The sequence below is a fragment of the Zosterops lateralis genome, assembly GCF_965231275.1.
Source record: "Zosterops lateralis genome assembly, chromosome: 8".
Lineage (NCBI taxonomy): Eukaryota > Metazoa > Chordata > Aves > Passeriformes > Zosteropidae > Zosterops > Zosterops lateralis.
Window position 1 is genome coordinate 20416823 of NC_139768.1, and position 16431 is coordinate 20433253.

Genomic DNA, 16431 nt, shown 5'->3' on the forward strand with positions numbered 1-16431 from the left:
TTTGTGGTAAGTAAATGCTGGATGGCACCTGTGCTGTAAAGGTTGCAGCAGGGAAGCTGGGGTTTGATCTCACTGTGCCATTCTCCCTGCATACCGAAAGCCAAGGCCAGCCTGTAAGAGGTCTGCTGATGCTCTCTGTAAAACTAGCTGGCTTCTTCAGCTTCAAAACCTCCTGCAACTCTGCAGTAGAAGTAAATTAATTTGATTCATACCTGGGACATCTTACAAAAACATTCAGGCCAACTTCTCTACTGATACGAGGAATTTTTTTTTCCTTTAAAATCTGTCACTTCTGTCTTACTGGAAAATCAACATGCCCACTAGCAACCTTAGTGTGCTAGTCAGGAGCACCCAGGAGCTTTTGTGGGGCTGTTCTGTGTATCCAAAGCAAGAAATGTGGTGGTACCTAAGTGAGAAACTTGCTAAGGAAAATGGTTTGTAGCAGGAAATGTCCCTCCAGAAGAATATGGGTGGCCTGGCTGCAGTGTGCACAGGATTGCACTGCAATGACTAACAAAGCAGTAACTTTATCAGCTGGAGCTGATACAGGGGTGTTCTAAAGCAGCCATAGGCAATGGGGCAGTGATGCTGTGGAAGGACAAAGGCAGCTGCTGCTGTCCATTCAGTGTACAAAACCAGCCCTCCCAAATCGAGTTGTTTGGGCATTCCAGAGGCTGACAGGACACTAAAGAGCTCGTTGGCAGGTTTGTGTCAAGGGGTGAGCTAGGAGAGAGCAGGCAGTGGGAATTGCCCAGGAATTTGTGCTGTAGCTACAGTGCCTCCCCAAGTCTTCCGTGGGAGTGGAGCCATAGAAGATATTTCACAGATGTGTCTGTTTTGGTGTCCATTCTGTAAAGGCCTCAGCTGTTTTCTTTAATAACTTTTTCCTTCCTTTCCATCCTGGATTTCCCTGGGAGACTACAGCAGGCAGTAAGCCTGCACACAGTTGCTACCTAGTGGCCAGAGGAAGGCAGTGGAGTTTTCACAGCTGGTTCTGTGCAAGAGGACTGCTACAGAGATACAGGCAAGAATCTGTTGCAGGTATTAATGTAAATTGTTGGGGTTACTGCTATTTTTCAATGGGTTAGATCTCTGATAATTTTTTTGCTTGACAGAGCAATCGCTACTGTTTAAGCTATAGTTCAATGCTGTTGTAGACTGCATAGCTAAGGTTTTGTAGTGACTAATGGTGTTGGGGATTTGATGTACTTGAAATCTGTTGGAAAGCAGAGCAGGGACAAGCTCCATTACTGAGCAAAAAAACCACTGGTAACATAATATACTCAACATTTTATTATAAAACCCTCTAAAGCGCCACTTTATAGGTCACAGTTACAACAAAGGAAATGCCTCGAGTTAAGAAAACAATGGAGACACAGAGACATTGTTTAACATTTCTTGTTTGGGGAAAGTGTGTTGTTCAGGACTTGCCTATGTTTACCACTCCCTCATGGAGACATCCCAGCAGGAGCACTGAAGCTGACTGGGCTGTGAAGGGGAAAGCAGATCTGCTCTTGTCCATTGCTGTCTCAGTACCACTGTGAAATGTCTGGACAACTCCTGGAGGATGACAGTGGGGTGTACCATGAGGGCACGGCACTACACGGATATTTAGGGTATAGAGAGGGGCTCCTGCCAGCTCATCAGGGGCCAAAACGAAAGCTTCATGGAGTCTGTGGCCTTCTGGTGCTCTGGAGAAGGAAGTCCCCGGGGTTTTGAACCAGATGAGTCAGCAGTTTATTTGCATGAGTTTTTTCCTATGTGCAAAACCTTGCACAGGGACAACCTGACAGCTGAGGCTCCTGGGGCCTGGCATTAGCAATTCCTCCATCTGCACCACAGGGGAAACTGAAGAGTAAAAAAAAAATGGGAGCACGGTCACCTTTCTTGCTTCCAGGATACCCTCACCAAGTGTTTTGTTGCATCCTGGCTCTGTAGTGGGGGCAGGCAAGCCCAGAACCAGCTCTGGATATCCCAGCCCTGTGCATCCCACTGGCTGTTTGGCCTTTCTGTGAAGAAAGAGCAGCCCTTTAGAGCTCAGGCCTGTCAAATATTTTCAAGGGTGAGGAAGGTACAACATTTTCCCTGTCTGCCTTTACCTTGGCTTTGGTGTAGCCACAGGACCCCAGGGAGAACACATCCTGGGAACTGGTGCTGCTTTAACTTTGTAGGGTTGGAAAACAGCTCCAGCCCCATCCAGCCAACTCAGTTACTGAGCCTGGGCTCTGAAGGGCCATCAGAGGAGACAGAAGAGGTGGCTCCAGGCCATCAGACATGTCAGCAGGTTACAGGGAGGGGACGAGTGCATAGATTTCTGCCAACCCACTACCACCCTTCAAATTTCAATGTCTCGTAAGTTTAGCAGTTCCAAATATATAACATCTTTCATTAAAAAGCTTGGCTAGAGTAGAGAGGGGGTGGGCTTTGTGGGCCTTACTGCAAGGGCCCAAATGCAGTATTAATGATCAGGAAATAAGGGTGACAGCACCAAGATGGCCAGCAGCTCAGCAGAGCCCTGGCAGGGCAGCCTTACTGCAGGGCAGGCTGCTCAACCCTCCAGTGGGGAGGGACAGAGGGGCACAGGGATGTCTTCAGCTGCAGCTCTGTGAGGATCAGACACCATCACAGCTGGGGCAGGAGCATGGGGACTGCTTTACCTCCCCTCTCTTGGGAAAGGGCAAGCCCTGAAGGATACACTGGGATCCAGCTTTCCCACAAAACAGCTGAGCAAGCCCTCAAATAGGACTTTTTTTTTTTTTTTTTTTTCTTTTTTTTTTTTTTTTTTTTTCCCAGAAAAAACTCCTCAGGTGAAGTAAGATTTTCAAGAAAGTTAACTGAATCTGCCTGGCAGATCTTCTTTGCCCAGAGCTCTTGGTGCTGCCAGTCTGTAACACAGCTTACAGCACAAGAAGGTGAGCAGCTCAATATTCTAGCAAACCTGCAGCTGGTAGGAAATGCTGGAATGCATCAGGACACTGATTAAAAATGCCCTGGCCAGGCTGCTGTGTGCTTCTCATTCATGTTTGAAGCATTGCTCACATGTGAGGATAGCCCTTGACTGAAGGCTGGATGAAATGCAGCTGAGTGATGACTGGCAGCAAGACAGGTGAGACTTCAGTTGACTCCAATTTATCAGGACAGGTACAAACTCACCAGGCTGAGGAATAGTAGAGGTCCCTTCTGAATCCACTACAATCACTAATATAGAAACCTTAATAATTCATTGATAAACCTTCAGAGTAGAAATACACAAAAACACCCCTATGTACAGTAACAACTCTTGTTTACAGCTGGGTTAGGACTTCGATGGAAGGATTGCCACTGGTTGTTATTGTTTTAGCTACATGATTGGGATTTGTCTGGAAAGAGCAAGTTCATTTGGGATAACTCGTGTCAGCAGCTGGTGACCCCAGTGCTGCGTCTGAGCCGCGGGCGCGACGTGGAGGAGGCACTTGGTGTGTGGTGGTGTTGAACACCCAACCTCCACCGACAGATGGTTGAATCCCCTGGGCCATGTGTGGGCAATTCGAGTCTTTAGTCCATCTCTGAACAATGTGCTTCTAACTAGCTCCCTTCTTCTCCCATTCCTGCCAAGGAATAAAGGCAAATTAGTCAAAATGCAAATCAGGCAAGCCACGGTAGCCATAATGGGCACGGGATCAACATAATCGTCTGGTCCCCAAGTGGTTTGGCTGCAGGGTGGGTCAGAGATATTTTTAAGTTATGAACAATGCATATATTTATTCATTTAAATTGTAGGCAAGGCAAACACAGGTGAAAAGAGTGGAGGAAAACCAGGCTGACGTGCTCTGAGTTGTGTTGGTCAGGGGTGTCTTCCAGGCATAAGACCTCCCCACAACCCCATCCCACCACAGCCAGTTTGCTCCCCTGCCAGAAGGGAAAACCAGTGGCTGTCCCAGATGGATTTTTCTGCTGTACCTTACCTTAGCTTTCTGTAAGACTGTTCCCTTCCCTGTGACCATAACAGATAAAGGCCGGTTTTTTAAAGCCGTTGCTGAATTCACTGGTGAGTTCTCTGCACTGTTTGCTGGACTGGCAGTTTTTGCCTGAACCTACAAAAAAATCATAGAAACAGTTATGACTACAGACTACTGAGAGGGATTGTTGCCTTCTCCCATCATCTCCTAGTCACAGTCTCATCCCATTCCCACTGAGGCACATTCTTTCAGTGACATGCCAATTTCAAAAAAAAAACCACCAGGTGGGTTTTGTGGTGTGTTTGGGTTTTGAGGACTCTAGAACTAGAGATACAGAGCAGGGTGCAGGTGGTGGAGATCTCCATTGCATGGGAAACAAGTTCCCAAGAAGGAATTTAGATGCCTGAATCTCCTCCTGCAAAAACCATCCCTTAGCTGAGCCAATTGCAGAAGAAGCTGAGTCCAGACCTGCATGGCTCTGGAGGGTGTTTGCTCAAGGTCCCACAAGTTAATATAACCACTGAGCCCCATCCACCTTTCACTTCCCCATTACTGCTGTTACCTCATACGATTATTATTACCTTATGTATATGATCTGTAATAATTAATATATACGTACAAACAATTTATACAAGATTGCACATTACACTAATGATGCTATTATTAATTATTACATTTTTAAGCAGGCTGAGACTGTGTGACTGCCTAGGTGTCAGAAAGCTGCTGGGCATGCCAGGGGTGCTCCACATACCCGTGGGGCTGTGTTCTCCAGGTGTGTGGTGTCCACTGCTGTCCCCAGTGTCACCGGGCCGGACTCTGCCTTCTTCAGGTTCTCTTTCACCTCCACCAGGCTCAGCTCCAGGTCCACCCTCTGGCTTTCCTTCCTTTTGCATTCTTCATCTATCTCCTTCAGCCTCTGCTCCAGGCTCTTGTCTGTGAAGGAAGAGGAATCTTGGCACCTGCTGGGAACGTGGGGAGCTCCTGAGGGGAGCAGGGATCAGGGCATGTCCTGTAAATTTTCCTTGTGTTTTGCCTCAAGAGGCAAAACACTTGTGGCTCTTGCTCTAGTGCAATCTGGGTTACACGGTTTGGCCCAAAGCACCAGGTTCCCCCATCTCTTCTGGTTCCAGGAGGGCCAGGTTCATTGCCTTCTCTTTCTCCATGGCCCCACCTTGGCTCATTTCCACACATCCCACCTTGCCCTGCTCCTCTACCTGTGGTGCCACCAAGCATTTCCTTCAGCTCCCGTCTCTCCTTGCGCAGCTGGGTGAGCTGAGCTCGGATTTCATCCTTCTCCTTCTCCAGCCGTTCCTTCTCCTCTGTGAACCGTTTCACCTCTGCCTCTGTCCTGTTCTTGCCCAGCTTGGTTTCCACTGCTGCTGCTGGAAACACAGATCACCAACAAGAAGCTCAGTCAGGGGAAGGAAAAGCAGGAGGGAGAAAACCTTTTCAGGTGCTTGAAAAGGAAACAAGAGGAGGTCTGAAAAGTCACCAACCACTCGAGTCAGCACACAGACTGCTGTAGAGCAGACGCAAGTCAAACCACAGGACACCACCTCTCTTTTAAACACCCTCAGACTCACTCACCTGGCAGTGGCATCTTGGGCCGGTGTGCAGGCACCAGCTGGGGGCTGCCTGCTGGAACTGTGCCTGCTGGCACCTCAGGGGCCACCTGGGGCAAGAGAATGCTCTGCTGGGTCTGGATTTTGACAGCAGGCACCTGTGGCAGAGCCTCCTCAGGCTCTGGCTTCTCTGGTTGTTTCTGGAAAGGAGAAATGGAGTGGGATGATGAGGTGTAGGGAACTGGCTCAGTGATTAAGCCTGGCCTGGCATCACAGTTTGGACAGTACCTGCTCTGAGGTCTCTGTTGCCTTACAGGGCACAGTACAGGGCTCAGCTTCCTTAGCCATGGGGGCTGTCTCAGCTGTGCTCTCTGGGGCAGCCTTGCTGGCAGCCCTTTCTAGAGATGGTGAGCTGAGGGGTGAAGACTGGCATGACATCTTGCCAGCACAGTGTAGTAAGGACTTCACTGGGGTGAGATCCAGATACACTCTGTCTTGGTCCCCCTCCAATTTGCTCTCACTCTTGGGTACTTCTTCCTGCAAAAGAGACCATCTGCTGCAACTAGAAGTACAAGAAACATCTCACTGCACAGCAGCACTATCTCAGGCAATCTGGAGTACTTTCCAAAAATCTTAGAGGAACTAAAATGCCAGTCTCTGAGTCATTCCACAGAGGGCTTTTTGAAGTACTGAAGGAAAGGCCCTTCCTGTTTTCCTTCAGTAGGTCTCTCTGATGGTAGAAGCAGCCCCATGCAAGGATATCACACTGTTGTACATCCAGCAACCCATGCCACATTCTTTGCCTTTCCTGAGGTAACAGTCCCATTCCCAGCATGACCCATTGTTCTTGTCCTTTCACACAGGATTTGCTCTTACAGGCATAAAAAGGAATTTTGGAAGGCTAGGCTCCAAAAACCCCACTATCACCAAATAATCCATGCTGTTTGCTGATGAAAACTGTGAAATTTTATCCCAGCTATCTGAGGATCCCTACAGCCCCTTTCTGGAAACCTCTCTCCCATTCCTTAGCAACTCCTCTCCACCACTTGGTTCTGCTCCATTGCAAATGCCAGGATTTCACCAGGGGCTGGGAATCCACTTCACTGCTGGGAGAACCCTCACCTTTAACTGCTGGAAACTCCCCATGGCCAGATGTTTGCCACGGTCCCCCCAGAGCTCCCTGCAGCAGGGCATCTGTCTTACCACAGGCAGGTCTGGCAGGTCCACATCGTCATACAGCTCGTCCTGCTGCACCCTGCCCTTGGGCAAGTTGTCGATGTAGGCGTTGGGCTCAGAGTATTTCCTCTGCATCAGGCTGTGAACAGGCAGCAGGACATCCCATCAGAGGGACTGGATTTGCTGCATGGCTCTGCAGTGTTGCATTTTTAGACATCTAAAAACACCAGTCCCGAGGTCCGGGCAAGGCCAGGCAGGCAGATGCAGGAGAGGAGAAGGCAGAGAGCCACACAGAGCAGTGTGGTCACTGCTGCTGCTGCCCATTAAGCAGCACCCAACAGAGTGGGGCTGTATTTCCCCTTGGCTCTTTCCTTTCTCATTCAGCCCTCAGGCACAGCAGCACAGTCACTCAGCCCCAGCAGCATCATGGACTGCATGGCTGAGAGCCCAACCTGCTTTTGCAACAGCCACTCAGGCACGTGCCCCATGGCAAGCTGCAGCTGAGGCCAGATGCACCCTGGTGGGACAGGAAGTGCTGTCCTGTCCCAAAAGAAAGTGACTGAGCTGCAGCTGTGAATTTACCGCCTATTTCCATGGCAGCCAACCTCCCACAAGTGGAGAGCCCCCTGTTCTGGCTTGCTCTCCCTCTACCAGCCCCACCCAGCCCAGACCCATTACCAGTGACATACAAGAAGGAATTCTTTGCAGCGCTCACAATGCAGGAAACCCTGTCAGCGTCCACGTAATCGTAGGTAAACTCCTCGGGGTCTGTTTTCGAGCCTGACTCTGACAAGAGGAGGCCCAGCCAGTGGCCCATTTCCTCTGAGGACTTTGCCTGAAGGGTGAGCAGACAGACAGGACAGGCTGCAGCAGTGGTTCCTCTGCACTCACAGGGCATGCTGGCAATCCCCTGGGCTTCCAAGGGGAAAGATGAACTGCTGGGTATTTATAATAAACTTGAGGCTGTGTTAAAAGTACAGCTCTGTGTATGGACTGATTCAAAAAATTTGGCAGCTACATAAATGCAGTTCTTTGCTTTGCTCTTTCCTAAAATTTCTGGTCCGTCTGCACTTTCCTTTCAGTGGTCTGACTCAGCTGTCTACAAGAGTAAGAGAAGTCTCTGGGGCCGAAGATGCTGGCCCCAGCTTTGGGTGGGAGGCTGGGAGCAGCTTTGCGTGAGGAAACCGTGTGGGTTTTATTTTGCACCAGCAGAGTGCAGCAATGGGATTGCCAAAACAGAGGCAAGGAGACCCGAGCCTGCGAGGCCCCGTTGCCAGAGCACAAACCCCTTCCACGGTTCTTTGCAGAGGGGAGAGAAGGGAAGAGTTTAAAGCAACAGAGTCTGCTGCTTTAACATGGTCAGTATCCAATTCCCACGTGCAGTGACCAGTCTGACATTTTGCGACATGAAGAGTTAAATTCTGTGCCGTGAAGTCAGCTCTAGCAAATTGCCATGTGCACCTCCCTGTGCAGGGGGCTCCACCTGAAGCAAGAAGTTGGCTGATGCAGCCACTTTTTGCATTGATTTGAGGAGTCAGAGCAGTAACCACAAAGTAAAATTCAGGGCAAGCGAATATATATATATATACTTTCCAAACTGGAAAGTATATTTTAAGCTTTCAGTCTGTTTTATTTAGCAGAGACTTCAGTCCCTGGGAAGCCTGCCAGCCAGCCAGTCCCTACATGGAGTCTGACATTGAGTCTGACATCCCAACAAAATACAGAGTCTTCCATTCACAAAATGTAAATTTTCCCAGCACCTCTTCTTCACATTTGTAATTGGGCAAAATTTCTTAGATATAGACATACCCTGAAACAGACACTAAAGAAAAACATCTTCCAATTTCAAGGCATGCCCTCAAAGTCAGTTGTTTAGCTATAAATATTCCACCCACTAGAAAAATACAGGAAATTGCTCACATTGTCCACCTCCTACTATAATCATGCTGTCGTCAGAGAGAAGTAAGATTAGAGATAAACAGTCCTGGATGCAGGCAAAGGAAAGTAACAGATGGAGATGAATTCACTTGCACTTTCAGGGGCAGATCTGTGATAGGCTTACTTGGGATGTGTGACCCATGGCTTTGGGGCTCTGTTGTCAAAAGATGAAGTTCTCTGTTTCTCCTAAGCACAGCCTTAAATCCCTGAAGTGGCATTCCTCTCATCTAACATTAACCATCTGCAATGCACTCCACAGAACTTAATTATCCAAGGTTATCCTGCAGTCAGGGGAGAGAGATGGGAATCTCCAGAGGACCCCACATCCCACCCTCAAGTAAGTGCCTAAGATGAAGGCTGAATAGTCCTCTGGAGTGCCAGCATCAGACACACCCTGGATTACCAGCAAGGTGGGACACATTCTAGGTGACCACAGGCAGATGAACCAAAGTCCTGCTGTTCAGGTTCTGTTCTGTTGGACTGAAGTTCCTCTGGAGGAACTCACTGGCATTTAAACCTCCTAAGGTACCCAAGGTGGTGATTTTAAGCAGAGCTTTCCTGGAGATATACACCCTACCTCCAAAACAACCCGTTCTTCCCCGTTGTGCAGGATGCGGAAGGAGTAAAGATGATCAGGGCTCGGCTCTGGGATGATTTCACAACCTGCCAAACTCAGGGGCTGCTGAGCCAGTTTACTTCTGTTCTTGTCCTGGTAGAAATGGAGGTGCCCATCCTTTATCTGACACCACCGTGACTTCCACTGGCTGTTCACCAACACATTCAGGTAGCCTGCAAGTAAGCACAGCTTACTTAGACACATTTTCCATTTAATCCATATTAATCTGTGTGCCTGGGGATGTTTAATGGGTAAGTTATGAGATCACTAGGCAACACAAAGCCACAGGCACCAATAAAGAGCAAAACCACAAAGACCATCTGTCCTATCCATACAAAACAGGGTGAAAAGGGTAAAAATCTTGAAAATGAGACCCTTGAAATTCAGGATAGGTTTGGAGCAGCAAGTTGGCTGCAGATGGTTGGACGAAGTTGGTCCCAGGTGGTAAATACAAGCTGAGTCTCACAACTCTCCCTGCAGGCTACCACACCCTGGGCAGCACAAATGCCCTCTGTGTGCTTGTCTGGTATTACCCACCCTTCCTCTTGGGTCCCCCTGAGAGCCACAGGCACCACAGTCTGCATGGATTTACTGCAGGACTACCTGGCACAGGCACATTTGAGGAGGATGATGCTTGGTGCTCATCTTGCCCTGCACACTGAGATCCAGCCCTGAGACAAATCCCTGCAGAGAGACTTATGCTGCCACTTACTTGAAGTCTCCAGAGATCTCTCTGGGCTATCCAGGGAGCTGGACTTCTTCCTCCCGAGGTTCATCAGGTTGCTCAGTTTCAGGCCAGTTGTGCCCTTCTTCTTAACTACCAGAAATTAAAAAGACACATGCATGGCTTTCCCAGCTCCCAGTCTGCTGTCCCAGCCATCTGGGGGTCCTGCCCCCACCTCACACACAGCCCTTGCAGAGGGCAAACCTGAGACTCAGGGTCAGGCTGGAAAAGTACAAAACCCAGAGAGTTCAGGAGCAAGATGGCACCAGTAAGATCAGGTAGGGATTTGTGGAAGATGCTAATCTGTATTGCTTTACTCATGGGTTGGCTCTGACCAAAGGCCAGTCACTGCAGGAGCAGTGAGACTTGCACAGCTCTTGCTGGGCAGGTACCAATCTCCCTTCACTTTCCTACAACCACAAACAATTCAATTAAGAACCATTACCCATAAATATTTACTGTATTCAAGTATTTCCCTCTCTAAAACAGGGACACAAGGTGGGAGGGAGGAAAGTTTATGTCCAAAGAGCCTCTTCAACATTCTTGTCAACATTCTTATGTGGCTCTTCAACATTCTCCTACTGAGCACATCAGTCAGCGTGTGAATAAGCTTATGGAATCAACAGGTAATCCTGGTAAGAATAACAAATTCCCAGGCATACACAGCTTTCATCATGTCTGTTTGAGGTGGCAGTGGCAGGAGCTGCAGAAGCCCTGTCCCCATGCAGCGTCAAGGGCCTGTTTTCCCTGTCATTCCCAGGACAAAGTTTTACCATCTTTTGTCTCAGCTGTCTCAGTGTGGCCGTCGGTGCTGCTCCCACTCTCGGAGGCTGCAGAGTATCTCTCGGACACCTCCACCTGTCAACAAGCACCAGGCACAAGCTCCATAAATGCAGGTGAGCCATTATTCCAGCCAGAACGTGCTGCAAGGACCTTTTCTCCCTTCTCCCATAATATGAGGTCCCACTCTCTCTGTAGCAGATGCTTTCACCCAGACATCCTCAGCCAGCTCACTCACACTGTGCCCTTCCCACTGCTCCTGAACATGCCCCACCCCAGCTGGACTCACCTCTGAGAAGACACAGTGGCACCACTGGTGCCGCCCTACAGCCTCCTACCCTGCAGCCTGGCTGGTGGGGGCATTTGACAGTCCCCGTAGGGGACAGGGCAGAGGAACCAGCCAGGTGCCCAAACAGGTCCATTTTGGGTGCCCAAAGGAAAGTCTCTTAGGAGAAAATCTCTTAGGAAAGTCTCTTTGTCCTCCCACTGTTTTGGAACAAGCTGCTCCCTGGGGAGCCATCACCTAAATCTGGACTAGAGACGGCCCAAGCCCTGACATCCAAGGGTCTATGTCTCTCCCAAAGCTCTTGGTGAACACAACCATCCCATTGGATGAGACAGCAGCTGCTGCCCTAGATTGTGGGTAGCCAAACGCTGAGTTAGTCTGGGAGGGAAGATATGGCAACAAAATTAAGATGCAAAGGAAAATAAAGATGCTTCCAAGAATGCTCCTTTTCAGCAGCACAGGGGTCTGGTTTCACTCATATCAATCTTTGTTTACCTAAAATTAAGGCACCTACACTTCTATCTATTGAAGGAATAGAGCTGGAAAGCATGAGTGCTAGTTCTGTCTGTACAGATAAGATGTACCTTTGGGTAACTGAGACGCTGCGAGTCTGGGATGTACTGGTTGCCTTCACTGCCTCCTTCACAGAGCAGACCACTGGTCTCTTGGATTACCTGTGCAGAAGGGGAAGCCAAAGCCTGTGAGAGAGCTGCAGTAAGAGGATCAATTATCTCCCCTGGCTAGGAGAGGCAAAACCACATCAGCCTAGGAGACCCATGATTTACTGTCCCTGTGACTCTGGGGACTGTCCTGGTGTTTCATCAGGCATCCAGCAGAAACTGCTGGATCCAAGTCACTGGGAGAGGCTGCCAGCAAAGGCAGCCCTGGCGTCTCACAGCCTCATGGCTGTCCTGGGCTCCAGGAGGCTCCTCCTGCTGCTGCTGTCTCAGGGGAAGGGCTACATTTACCCCTGCCCTCAGCCAATTCACGCTGGAGACCCACCCCAGACATTTCCCCCCCTGCCACAGCAGCTGGGCTGGGAGGACCCCACGTGGCCTCCAGCACACTGAAGGCAGCAGGGAGCTGCAGGAAGAATCTATCCCATGACATGAAAATGAAGTGGTATATTTGTATAAAGGCTCGCAGTGAGGAAGGGAGCCAGAGCACACAAGGACAGGGCTGCGATAAGATATCTGGTCTCCCAGCAAAGCATGGGAGCACCAGTGGGACAAGTCCTGAAGGTGTCACTGACCCTGAGCCACTGCTCTGCCTGGTCTTTACTCTGCAGCCCCAGCACGATGACATCAGCGTTGGTGGGGATGATCTTCAGCTTGTGCTCTTTTTTCCTCACTTGCTTTTCCTTGTGAATGACAGTGCAGCCCAGCAAATTCACGTCGAGCTGGGGGTTGTGGTCTTTGGAGCTCTTGTAGCACTGGAGAAAGAGGATGGGAACAGGTGAGAGGCAGAGGAGGAGCCTTCCTGCTCACTGGCATGAACTCGACCCCGTAAGTGACTCATGTAGCCACACGCATTAAGTCCACCCAACACAAAAGGTCCTACAGTTCTAAAAAGTCTGGACAGAATACACACAGGAGATGCCTGTATGTATGTACACATACATCTTACCGCATGCATATGTAGTCTGAAATACCTTTTACTGACACAGGATCAAGTATGTGGTTAGCCTCAGGGATAAGTGTCCCTTCTGCTTAACCACCTCAAAAGGTTTCCCTAGACATTTTAGGGGATTGGGATTTTGGTCACAAATGTGTCCTTGCGCCTCCTTCAGCAATCCAATGCCCACATTCCTTCTGAAAATGGACTAAGATCCCCAAATCTCCAGGACATGGCTTTTGAAGCATTGCTTCTAGCGGTACTTTGTTTTTTGCCAGCTCATTAACATGGTCTTCCTTCCTCAGCTCATAAAACCAGATTATCTCAGACAGAGACTAGAGGATCTGCTCACCAGCAACCTGGTGTCCTTGATAACACACAGCTGTTTTGCCCACTGTCCCAGCCACTTCTTTCTCCACAGGAAGGCACAGATGCGGGCATCCTTCATCAGCTCAATGGTGGCCTCTGGGGATGGCCACTGGTGGGTTGCTGACTTCCCTTTGCTGCTCTCCTCCTCGTCATAAGATTCGTAAGAACTACTCACGGCTTCACCATCTTCTATAACAAAAGCAAAGCTCTATCATTAAATCCATTTTTAGAATAACTCCGAGTCAAATGCTTCCCTCAGCCATGCTCACACATGCACAAGCTTCCAGCGCAGGGATATGTCTTTTGAGGCTCTCCTACAGGAGGATAATTAGTAGGAAATTTACCCTCATAGATCCTTTTTTCTTTTTAGCCTAATATGAATCTCATTGCAGTATTTTGTGTCTAATAGCCTCTGTTAGCAAACACTCAAAAGACACTTCTTGGTTGACCACAAAATTGAGAACATTCCCTTAGACATTTCCTGATGCTTGCTGCTTTCCCCTCAAAGATGCTTTTACTACTTTCCACTTCAAGCCAAACACACAATTTTTAAGGCAACAGCAAGCTAAAATCAGCCCTTGTCCTCTAAATGACCAAAGTAAAAATGGTATTTGCAAGGCCATGCAGCAAGCAATGATCTATTGTATTTGAGATGTAATTCACTTTCCCTCTCTGGTATAACAGGTCCCTCTCTCTACTCAGCATCTAAGGGACAGCAAGGGGCATAGAAGTAAACACTGTTGCAGCACCAAAAATTAATCATAAGTGGCAAATGTGAGTGGCAGTAACAACATCTTTTTATGTCCACTCTTAAATGGATTGCTATGTTACTAGGATGAGTTGGAATTTTCAATACTCGGCTCTAAGGCATTGCAGATTATTGGAGTTTTCAGCTGATCACTGGTACTGGGCTCATCAAAAACACTGAAAATGTTCTCCCTGACTGCAGGGGGATTTGCAATGCTCTCCTGGCATTTAGAGCTCTAAGTCACAAGATAAGCTCAGAGAACAAGATGGTAAGATTGGAGCAATCTTTGTGTAGGGTTTGGCATTCTTGTCCTACCAAAGAGCATGGAGGAATATTGTTAAGTTTCTCTCACTGGAATTTAATCTAATTTGGATTCTCACTGAATTTTACTATCTACATAAAAGTAATATTATCAGATTGGTGCAAATTAAAAGGAAAAAAGCAGTCAGAAAAGAGAAAGAAAAAGGAATTAGGAGCTTCACTGAAGAACATTTCAGTTGGGTTATTTGTTCTTTAAATAAAAGGAACTGAGATCCAGTAACAAAGCTACACTCTTAGCCCTAGTGAAATTTCACTCTACAACCTCTCTCAAGTGATCAAAACTGCATCAATTAAACTTTTTTTAAAAAAGCTTTTTAAAAAGAAAATACTCCCTTTTGAAGTCTGTGAATGGAGTACACTACTGCCTCACCATCCCCATTCCCTCAATACATCAAACTGTCCATCTTTTATGGGAAAACTTTACCCCCCTCAGTGCATTCTCACTATGCAGACCTTGTCCACAGGCACCCTGTGCAGAAATTCAGATGGAGTAAAAGTGTAGGCGTTTCTCAGCCCTACAATCATGAAGAAGCTGAACCTTTGCACTGCTACAGGACCTTTCCATATGCAGCAGCAAGGATACCTAAGGGAACCTCATCTTCCAAATCTCCTTCCTTATCCACATGGGGTATCACTAACCACCCCTCTGGCCTCCTTTGGAAGTCTCTGGTGTCCCCACCTAAGCAGTAGGTCTCATTCAGGCTGCCACCTTACTCCTGAGAAGCCTTAGCTGCTCTTGTGCATCAACCACAACCACAAGTGTGGCTCCTCTTGAGATGAGCTCTTCCTTACTTGAAGAGCTGCAGCAACTGCTGGGCTGGTGACATGGCTACAGCCTCATGAAAGAAAGGCATTTACCAGGCTGTGCAGCTGGCAAACAGGGACAAGCCTTGCCTGGTGGCTTGTAACAACCCCGTGGTCACTGCTAAGGCTCACTCAGTCCCAAATTGTATAGCTCAGGCATTGATGGCAGCCACAATCTTGGATGTCTTTATCTAAATCCACCTCTGCTTTCCTGTGGGTCTTCCCATGAGCTCCCTGAGAGCTAAATCAATGCCATGATGCAGGAAGCTCAGACTATCATCACCCACTCTGCCTTTGCCTCACCGGAGCACCTTCAATCATTCACCGAACAGCTACTTGTCAATACAGCCAGCATTACCACACATCAGCTCCACACCGGTGACAGAACCAGGTGAATAAAAGCTAGGGAAGTTCTCTTCATTGTCATCCTGAGCACAGGGAAAGCCACAAAAAATAATGCTTTGTGCAAAACAGACAGTGAGAGGTGGTTACCCTCCATGCATGTAACAGGCAAATCCAGGGGGAAGTACCTGATAATCTTTGCTAAAACTAAGGTTTTAGGGTGTATTTTGGGGAGGTTTTTTTTGTTGTTGTTTAAAAAAGGCACTTCGGGTTTGAAAAGCATGCCATACCCATAGTTATTGTGGCATAAATAACGCCCTCAGTAACCTGCAACCCTGGCCTGGGTCCAGCCGCAGCAAGCCTACCAAAAAGACCTGCACAGTCAAAAAGAAAGAGAAAGGGAGACAAAGAGAGAAAGCCACAGATAAGCAAATGCAGAGAACAAGGACGTCAATCCCCTCGGCCAGCGAGGCTGTCCCATCCCTGCACGCCGTACTAGGCTGGGACTTCAACCAGGGACAGCATTTTCAACCCATCCCCTCAAACGAGACAATTCCCTTTAAAACAGAATCATCGTCATCGTAATTAAAAGCAGCCAGGGCCGATGAGCTGTTTCAGCCACAATAATTACTGCTCAGCTGGCAGCCACGTCAGCCCTCTCCGTTTTCACTCCGCTCCTTATCGCACCCTCCAATTATGCAAAGGCTGCTGATAAGGGTTTAACACATTTCAGCCCAAGAGGGAAGGGAAGCAGCAGCCTCTGCTGGAGCTGGAAAATGAAAGGCAGAGCGTCCCCAGCGGAGGGGTGGAATGCTGCTGATGAAAGATCGGCCCCGAGACCCAGCGGACTCTCCCGCTTGCTTCGTGTTCATTAATTCACCCACGGTTTGGTACAGTGCCTTGCAGTCCCACCTCTGATGGTGCACGAAACCTCTATCTCCTCAGCCCATCTGGAGGCTTGCTTTGATGTCCTGTCTTGGCAGTGCACCCACTTATTTTAGTGGTGTTCCTATTTTTGTCTGATTTCACTACGCCCATTTGTTTGGGGACACATGGGTGTCTTCCAAGGCTCATGCTGTAACAGTGTCAGAAACAGTATAGCAGAGGGACTTCTCAAAGAGCTTACAGTGACAGCACAAGGGGAAGTGGATTCAGACAGAGAGTGTAGGTTTAGCTTAGATTTTAGGAAAAAATTCTTTACTGCAATCACAAT

General features: G+C 48.4%; 1 protein-coding gene across 2 annotated transcripts in view; it reads right to left on the reverse strand.

Annotated features, from left to right (window-relative positions):
* Positions 1 to 1275: 1275 nt before the first annotated feature.
* AFAP1L2 (actin filament associated protein 1 like 2) overlaps positions 1276 to 16431 on the reverse strand; it is a 66718-nt gene continuing 51562 nt past the window's right edge. Inside the window, exons 6-19 of one of the 2 annotated variants that reach the window (XM_083866970.1) lie at positions 12987 to 13189; positions 12273 to 12452; positions 11605 to 11694; positions 10728 to 10812; positions 9943 to 10047; positions 9192 to 9403; positions 7366 to 7511; positions 6704 to 6815; positions 5789 to 6037; positions 5526 to 5700; positions 5153 to 5320; positions 4690 to 4871; positions 3945 to 4073; positions 1276 to 3587 (exon numbers count right to left, since the gene is read on the reverse strand). In XM_083866970.1, the coding sequence (XP_083723096.1) occupies positions 3561 to 3587; positions 3945 to 4073; positions 4690 to 4871; positions 5153 to 5320; positions 5526 to 5700; positions 5789 to 6037; positions 6704 to 6815; positions 7366 to 7511; positions 9192 to 9403; positions 9943 to 10047; positions 10728 to 10812; positions 11605 to 11694; positions 12273 to 12452; positions 12987 to 13189 (2063 nt within the window). In that variant the 3' untranslated portion in view covers positions 1276 to 3560. Of the gene's footprint in view, positions 3588 to 3944; positions 4074 to 4689; positions 4872 to 5152; positions 5321 to 5525; positions 5701 to 5788; positions 6038 to 6703; positions 6816 to 7365; positions 7512 to 9191; positions 9404 to 9942; positions 10048 to 10727; positions 10813 to 11604; positions 11695 to 12272; positions 12453 to 12986; positions 13193 to 16431 lie in introns of both variants that reach the window. The other variant, XM_083866969.1, reaches the window with a different exon arrangement.